We start from the raw sequence: 9,042 nt of genomic DNA on the forward strand, positions 1-9,042 counted from the left end.
GTAAATTGGCTGCGGCTCCTCTCACACTGGGCCTAGAATAAAGAACTTTATACCAAAATGATGCTATTGATGAGTAGATTTATTTAATATCAAACTAAATTAATTAATTTATTATTAGAGGTCACCAGGGGTCAAAAGGTCAAGATCAGCCATTTGAAATGCCAGATTTGGGTTTTAGTTGTATTTTGGCTAAATAAGACATCAAAATTTGCTAAAGGTTTACTAAATATGCGTAAAATATAAAAAAGAGATACAAATAAAGTTTTTTGAAGAATGTAGGATCTATTCCAGCTATATTGCTAATATGGACTTCTCTAAAAATCTATTCTCTTTTCTTCATGCGAGGAATGGCTGCTCTCAGTGTCACTTTCACTATCATCATCATCATCATCATCATCATCATCATCATCATCTTCTTCCTGTACATCAGATTCTTCAACGGTTAACTTATCAGGGGTATTTGAGCCAGTGAACTAGACAATCATCAATCTACATTCTGGACTTTCCAGCCATGTCCTTCAGGACCAAATGAGACTGGATCGGCTTCCTTGCATTCCTCAATACGTGTGCAACAAAGTTAGTTCTTAGCAACTTCTGTTACTACACTCTTTGGCAAGGAGGAAGACAACTGGGGTCTGTAGTTTTGATTTTATCCAATCGACCAGTTTCCTTCTTTAGGGCATACAACTTGCGGTAAAGTTGAAGCCTGGCTTCATCAACACTTGTTAGGTTCCAAACTCCATAGACAATGCACAAGTACTCTTCAACTACAGCAGCAACATCTGGATCGATGACATCAGAGTCTCCAAGGTGACTAATTGCTGATGTGAACCTAGGGTTGTTTCTCATTATTTCAAATGGCTTCCACTTTGCTTTTCTCATAAAAGAGGCTGTGTAATCACAGCCTGTCAGAGCACGGAAGCTTGGTAGAGCATCGCATATAGGTCCAGTCAGTTTGGTTGCAAGTTGTGACATATATATGAAACGCCTGGAATTTCTAGATCTCAAGCCAGCATCCATTCAAATCTGTGCATTAAGAAACCTAGCTTGGTAGAGAATGAGGATGAAGACGTCAGTGTCGTTACTGCGAATGACAATCACTGGAGACACATCATGGTTAACAGCAACAAAGTTTGCATAGTACAGTAACCGTGTATCGGCTTCTTCATGCCTGCACTGAAGCTCATGAACCAGGATCGTGTTGACAGTTCCACTTGTTGAAGTGTAAAGGTAGCATTCATGTTCCACTGCAAAGTAGACCTGATGTCCCTTAAGAGTCGATGCATATCTATCTGATGACCATTCATCCTTCAAGAAGGCCAAAAACTCTATTTTGCATTGTGATGTGCTCCAAGCCGTGTTGAGATCTGGTGGTCTTTTCCGTAACGAGCCAGTGATTTATGTAGGTAGTGGGTGTCCTACCACACAAGTCATGTTCAATGTCCTTGATACTTGACCCATTAGTATATGTGTCACAGACTATGTGTACAATTTCACCAGTGCTACAAGCTTATTTCAAAATGGACATTGCCATCCCCCCCTAAGTGGATGGCATGTCAAGCGTACGGAAGAAGAACATAGCATCAATAGTATAGACATAAGTCCTGTCTGGTATGGCATTCAAGGTTTCCATTGCTTCTAATTTTTCTATTAATGTCCTCTTTGATGTCTTGTTCATATCACCAGTTATATGACACAATGAGAAAGGAACTGGAGTTAGAGGAAAGGACAGGTCAATACTGAGATCAAGTTCTTGTGTTGCTGACAAATACAGCAGCCTTCTAAATATGTCTCTGGTGCATTTTTCTTCCTTGATCTGTTTGTCCTTTGTGGTGAATTTAACTTTTACTGCATCCTGTGTGACATTTATCACCTTTCTTTGCTTATCAGCCCGTTCAAAACGCCCACCATCTACATAACATTCATTAACAAAAACTTGATGCCAGGTAGATCCAGTTTCTTTTGACTGCAGAAGTCTGTCTTTCACACCATCCAGTGTTTAGGCAATACAGAGTATCATTATTAACAGTGAATGGATTGAGAGTGTTCACCTCTTTGATCGTGCTCTTAAGGTATGCATTGTCTTTAGCTATCCTTGATGGCTTTAGTTCCTGTATTGCATCATCCACCAGTGTGATCCCAGCCATTTCCAGGAGACAACTCACAATTGCTCCCCTAAAAGATCTTGTCACTGTCAACCCCATACAGACTGCAACATTCTGTGTAAATGCAGCAATACCCTTTTGGCTGGATGCGGCATCCCTATCCACAGCTTGCTATAAGGTAATAGCAAATGCAGTTCTGGAAAAGGTATTCTTAGTTCTCCGCACAGAGAGTGCACCTGCTTCAAAACTTTGCTTGATTCCGGGATGTGTCATTTCCATATTGAGCAGATTGAGGTGATACAATGACATCCAACAGGAATAGCTTGGCTTGTGAGTTGCAAAGAATATAGGAATCATTGAGCCTAAAGCATAGATGTAGAGGTCTAGGTCATATATCCTGCTGGCCCTGTCAAAAAGCATGAATATATGAACGAGATCAATGTAGGGAAACCAGAACCTAGCAGTAGAGCCATGATGACCCTGACGAGTCTGATCACAGAATTTACCATATCTTTCCAACAAATTACAAATTACAGCGGACTCCAATAATGTCAAAAGTGATTGGGGTGATGGGTCTGCAGAAAATGAATTCAACAACGCCATGCATTCATCTGGTATTCCACCTTCTACCAAAAATTGCTTAAAATGCAGAATCTGCAAGGCAAGTGCAAACAGTGGATGGATACGCTTGCATCTGTTAAAATGTTTTCACCATTGAACCCTCTTACTGAACCATGAGCCAACACATCAGCCAAGCTAAGAACCTCAGTACAATAAGACGATTCAACAATATAATCTAACGCGCTGAAATAGGCCATGGAAATATGAAATGCACCAAAACAAACGAAGATATTGTCAAAGAGAGAGGATTCTTGTGCTTGGTTCTGGAGTGCAGGTTTTGCAATAACAAGGTCACATGTCACTATAGCATATGCCTCACTGCACTCACTTGCAACCTTTTGAGACCTGACCAAAGTTTCCTTAACTACATCCAATCTTGTTGGGGGCAGTTCAATATTTTCCATATACCCAATCTACTGCAAAGGGAGTCTGTCCTCTGTGACCAAGAAATTCCAGCCTGCCACATAGGTGTGCTGGACATCAGGCAGCAGCAGATTAACCAGATGATATTCATTTTCTTTGCTATCTCCAGGCTGGATTGTGGATCTTGTGAATATTTTTCAAATTCGAACCTCGGCAGTGATGGCTTTTTTTTATATGGCATGATTTGTCGCTGAGGCGCATCAAATATGCGTCGTCTTTTCACAGGTACTTGGTCAGTAGTTGCATCAGTATTCATGGTCCCTTCAGTCTCAGCACCTTACATCACACCTGCAGCAGGCCTATTCTGGTAGCATATCACAATGGTGTCATGAAGAGTGTCTTTGCCAGATAGGGTTTCTGTCAGCTCGTCATAATTATCCCAAGCAAGTCCTGTGGAGAGACCAACTTGAGGTAAAAGCATATCAGGTAAAAGCTGCCCTTCTGCTGTGATTTTTGACGCTACATCCGTCTCAATTGATGACGCTGTGGGATAACTTACTGCATGACCCTAGTGATTAGGAATTTCCACAACTCTGCAACTACCTGTGAGGCTTTTCATTCCGACTCCCAGACAAAGATGCTTGGATGGTTTTACTCATCCCCGGCTGGTACAGGAAATAGACACAGAGAAGTGTGGTAAAAACCAAATGAAGAAGGTCTGGAATTTCTACTTGCCCTTTCTTAAAATCCTCAAGTGACAAGGACACAGGCAATTCAGGTGTACACTTACAAATTTCAAGGATGTTAAAACGCAATGTAGAGGCTGTTTTTATAATGTTTTAAAGACAAAACAGGTACACACACAAAGTCAATAAAACAGATCTCAGTAATATAGGTGAACCATCTATCAACTAATTTTGAAACGGTTTGAGGAGTAAAATTCACAGGAACCGTTTAATAATGACTTTTGTCATATCAGTCATATTGCTGGAATAGATCCCATATTCTTCAAAAAAACTTTATTTATGTCTCTTCTTTATATTCTATTCATATTTAGTAAACTCTGGGCAAATTTTGATTTGTTATTTAGTCAAAATACAGCTAAAACCCAAAACCGGCATTGCAAAAGGCTGACCTTGACCTTTTGACCCTTGGTGACCCCCAATAAAACTTTATTTAATGTTGTTTGATATGAAATAAATCTACAGATCAATAGCATCATTTTGGTATATAGTTCTTTATTCTAGACCCAGTGTGAAAGGAGCTGCAGCCAATTTACTTTCACCAAACCCCATATTTTGCAGAAAAATGAAAAATCCGTTTTCGGGCAAAAGGAGTTAATAAAATCCACACCCACCCCTGCCCAATTTAAAGGTACCCATTTTTGGATGTCCCATGGTAGACCCTTTCCAAAAATGCCCACTAAAATTTTGGTCATCTCCGGTAAATAAATGGCTGCTGGCTCTTGGACTATAATGGAAGGCCAGGTCGAAACCAACCATGTCACGAGACCCCATAAAAGACTTGTAACCTGACCGCTACCAGCTGTCCGATGATTTACCTGGCGAGACATCAGTCTCTTACCAGCGAGTTTTACCCAATTCCCCGGGCCACCACGTGACACAATTGGTAGTAATTCATTCAAATTACCCCTAATGAGTCAATATGGATTAATATCAACACAACATCGTGTTATATATATGTGTGTGTGTGTATATATATATATATATATATATATATATATATATATATATATATATATATATATATATATATATATATATATGTAGGCCTATATATAATTTGATAATACAAAGGAGGCATTTGTAAGAATATACCTTTAAAGATGTTTATTTGATATAAAAATAAAACATCGTTATCCGCTAGTTCAGGGGTTCTCACCTTCTTGACCCATGCACCCCTTTCACCATTTGTAATGGTGTCATTCCCCCCCACCCCTTACACACACACCTGCCGTCTTATCCAAGATTGTCTGTCTCAAAAAGTACTGTAAATAATATTCAAATATTACTAAAAATCCTTTTATTTTCTTTCAAAAAATATTATACATTTACAGCTTTACATGGACTATTTTTATAATGGAATGTTACAAATTATATGCAAATTGAAAATATCGATGGATATATAAAACTTGAATAAAAGTAAAATATTTTTTTTTTTTAAATTTATAAGAACTACTTAACAGGCCAAACTAAAGCTAATGCAATAAACAAAAAGTTCGATAGGGTAACAAGATGTTATAAATCTGTAATTATTTTCTTCAAAAGATTACAGTTAAACGATTGACGAAACCTGTGATTGTTTTTTCTTTGCCAGTTCTGGGATACGCGGATGAGTGCTTGAAAGGGCACTATGCAGGTCATTTTCTACCTGTAATCTACTGCGCTGCTTTATTTTAATTTGTAACAGAGTTGAAAAGCCTGACTCACAAAGATATGTGGATACAAACGGAAGCAATACACGGATAGCCATTTCTGCCACTTTTGGGTAGGAATCGCACATCAGAGGACAAAATTCTGTTAATGATTTCTCATCGAACATATCTCTTACACCCGATCAGTTTTTAAATGCAAAATTTCATCTTGACAATCCTCAGGAACTTTTTCAACTGACAGTTTGAATGGCTTTCTGACTAAATCCGATTCATCATCACTAAGTTCGGGAAAATATCGTTTGAATTCATTTTCCCGTGCTGTCAAATGCTGAAAAATTAATTTTTTTCAAATTGTGGAAGCACCTTGTCTTTACTACAAACATCAAGAATGGATGACAAAACTAACATTGCAACATTTTCTGCATTTACCCTTCTCTTCCAATTTTCAAGCTTGGTTATGAAAGCTCTCAAGGCATCTATGAATTTTATAATGTTTGTATTCCTTCCTTGCATCTGAAGATTCAGTTTATTCAGTTGCTCAAATATATCAACCACATAGGCAAGACGCATGATCCATTCCTCATCACTTAGCCAGGAAGGAAATTCTGTTTTACCTTGCACTTCAAAAAACAATTTGAGCTCATCTCTAAACTCAAATACTCGCCCAGTTACATTTCCTCTTGACAGCCAACGAACATGTGTGTGAAAAAGAAGTGAATGATAGGTTGCATCCATATCAGTACATAACTGCTTGAAAAGTCGTGAGTTGAGGAAATTTACAATTTTAATTGTTTGATCCAAAACCTTCTCTAGCGAAGCGGGAAGTGTTTTTGAGGCTAGTGCCTGACAATGGATCATACAATGAATGCCTTTCACTTTTGGAGCTCTTCACACATACTTGGAATCCTGATTTTGTCCCTAACATAGCTGGTGCTCCATCTGTACAACACCCACTGATATTATCCCACGAAATATTTTCTTATTAAAAAAAAAAAATTAAACCTTCTCCAAAATATCTTTAAATGAACCTGAGTGAACATACCTTGCAAACACCATCAACTGGGAACATGATGCCACATCAGTTGATTCATCAAGTTGAATTAAAAATAAGCCAAATGTTGAAGACTTAATTTCCTGCACAACTTGATCCTTGATGTCAGTGGCCATATCACTTATGCTCCTTTGAACAGTACTGTTTGATAATGGAACCTGTGCAAATTCTTTCTTCATTTCATTTCCCAACACAATTTCCACCATTTTGAGAGCGGAAGGCTTGATCAAATTTTCCCAATTGTATGGTTTTTTTTTTCTGCTTTGATATTTGAAGTGCTACAACATAGGAAGCTTCAGTGATTTTATGGTTTTTCTCTTTAAAATCTTCTGTTGAAACAAGCCTTATCTTTTGCAAGCATTCCCATGGCGTTCAAAAAAGTTTTTGTTCTTGTCCATGTGATGAGGATGAACATTTTACAAATGTTGCCTCATCTTTGCTGGTTTCATAGAATCATTTGTCAAAGCTTTACTACAAATAAAACATTGGGGCCTTTCTTCTCCATTGATGGTGATGGATGTGAACCATATTCAATATATGAATGATCGTACTTTCTTTTTTTTTGATACTCATAATGGGCTCCGAATTCAGTAAATAAAAACAAGAAAAGGTAAAACTATTAATTGGTTATTTTTTACATACAAAATGTGATATATTTATCCATTGTTTATTTAATCAGCAACATGACTGACATTAAGAGGTAAATAATGACAGTGAAGCACAAAAAGAATGTGTAGAATGCACAAATATTGAAGATTATGGTCCATGTTAATATCCCAAAAACTAGACTAAAGAAGCAGTCACCATTTTGAGTGCAAGACCAAAAAAAGAAAAAAGAAAAAAAAAAAACAGGCGCTAATAAAGAAAAAATGGTAAAAGGGGATTTTTGGCTTTTGGGATTTTGGTACTCTTCTGAAAATATATAGAATAAAAAAAAAAAGGATATAAAAATCTTTAAAGATAAAAAAATTGCCCTGATGAATATAAAATTTAATTTGATAAAAAATTATATAGTTTATATTATTTTGTTGGGTATATATATATATATATATATATATATATATATATATATATATATATATATATATATATATATATATATATATATATATATATATTCCAAAATTACCATTTACCGAAAAAATAACATTTGAAATGATAATAAAAACTAAAAACAAAACACGGACACATGCATGCATAGTCAGTGGAAGAAACAAAATTATTTTACTTAGTCTTGAAGATACAATCTTGAAAATAAGGTTCATTCAGACACATACTGATGACAATTCAAGTCTGAAATTGGTATTAGCTTCTCAGTTATGTATAGTCCAGGAGTTCCCAACCTTGGGGTTGCCAAGTTATTTTCTTGGGGCCTACTTAATTCCCTAGAGATCTGTCTCTTCCTCAGTACCTTTTACAATCCTAGGATTAACTTGGGTGGTCACTTGTTTAATCCCTGGGCCAGCACAGGATATAATCCCAGCCCACTTGACAGGCCAGATACGCCAAAGCCTATAATTGCTCTCCTCACCCATAAACTAACTTTGGTCACAATTCACCCCCTGAAAACCCAAAATTCACCCCTGGGGGTGAATTTCACCCCCATTGAGAACCTCTGCGCTAGTTCATTGATTGAGTCTTTGGAGTTTGGTATATTTGCTTTAGACTTTGGTCTGCCTCAAAAAAAAATTATGCTGTTTTTGAAAAAGAAATTTGAATTACAAACATTTAGATTACACAATTCCTTGTCTTGACTCTGTCCTGCGCTGACCTCTCATAAGATAATGAAAACATTTCTGCAGGACCAAAGGAGGAACAGGTTTAGTAGATAATGGAAGCTGATTGATATTCGTAGCACTCCTTTACTTCGCTCTGTAAATAATGTATCGTTGAAATTATTATGATTATCATTATTTCTCTTACTTCTTAATATTTTCTTCTGTACAATTTACTTTGTTTCCTATGTTACCCATCCTCTCTTTTTTTCCTTATTATCTTTTGCATCCTCTCTCTTTGCTTGCTAAATCTAAAGGGACTGTTTTTGTGTCCGGTTAGTACCGTGAAATAGTTTTACACAGCGTTTCAGATATATTAATCACTTATTTTACTTTACTTTATTTTAAGGGCTGCTTTCCTGGTCCTATCCCGCAGGGGAATCCTATGCACTACAGGACCTACATGATCAGTTTATTGTATACATTCTCAGGTATTTAGGTATTAAATTCGTATATAAAAGTAACTCTTGGTGAAAGTTCTCTATATCGTGTAGTAGTAGTTCAAAGTGTAACGGTATGTTCTTCATATCTCTCGCCAGGGAAACCATTAAGAAAGGTCAGAGGATCAGGAGGGGAAAAGGGGTAGTGTTCGGCCCTCTAATCAATCTCTTCGTACCCACTCCATCTGCGTACACTATATGGACGTGACATTGCCCATAATTATATTTGTCACCCACAAACAATCTATTCATTACATTGAACAAATATATTTCTAATTACATGATTTTTTAG

General features: G+C 36.9%; 1 protein-coding gene across 1 annotated transcript; it reads right to left on the minus strand.

The window, feature by feature from the left end:
- Positions 1-314: 314 nt before the first annotated feature.
- On the minus strand, positions 315-6,741 carry LOC137644532 (general transcription factor II-I repeat domain-containing protein 2-like). The gene is made up of 5 exons (XM_068377499.1): positions 6,527-6,741; positions 5,914-6,070; positions 5,661-5,812; positions 2,834-2,909; positions 315-419 (listed from the first exon to the last, which is right to left on the minus strand). Exons 1-5 carry the CDS (start codon positions 6,739-6,741, stop codon positions 315-317), a joined length of 705 nt encoding a protein of 234 aa, XP_068233600.1.
- Positions 6,742-9,042: the final 2,301 nt, after the last annotated feature.

The sequence above is a fragment of the Palaemon carinicauda genome, chromosome 7 (genome assembly GCF_036898095.1).
Source record: "Palaemon carinicauda isolate YSFRI2023 chromosome 7, ASM3689809v2, whole genome shotgun sequence".
In the NCBI taxonomy this organism is placed as follows: domain Eukaryota; kingdom Metazoa; phylum Arthropoda; class Malacostraca; order Decapoda; family Palaemonidae; genus Palaemon; species Palaemon carinicauda.

Coding starts and splice junctions, on each gene's coding strand:
- LOC137644532 (XM_068377499.1), bottom strand. CDS start 6,741: ATGGTGGAAATTGTGTTGGGAAATGAAATGAAGAAAGAATTTGCACAG. Junction 5,813..5,913: donor TTGAAAATTGGAAGAGAAGG/GTAAATGCAGAA, acceptor TTAATTTTTCAG/CATTTGACAGCACGGGAAAA. Junction 2,910..5,660: donor CATTTAAAAACTGATCGGGT/GTAAGAGATATG, acceptor GGCCTATTTCAG/CGCGTTAGATTATATTGTTG.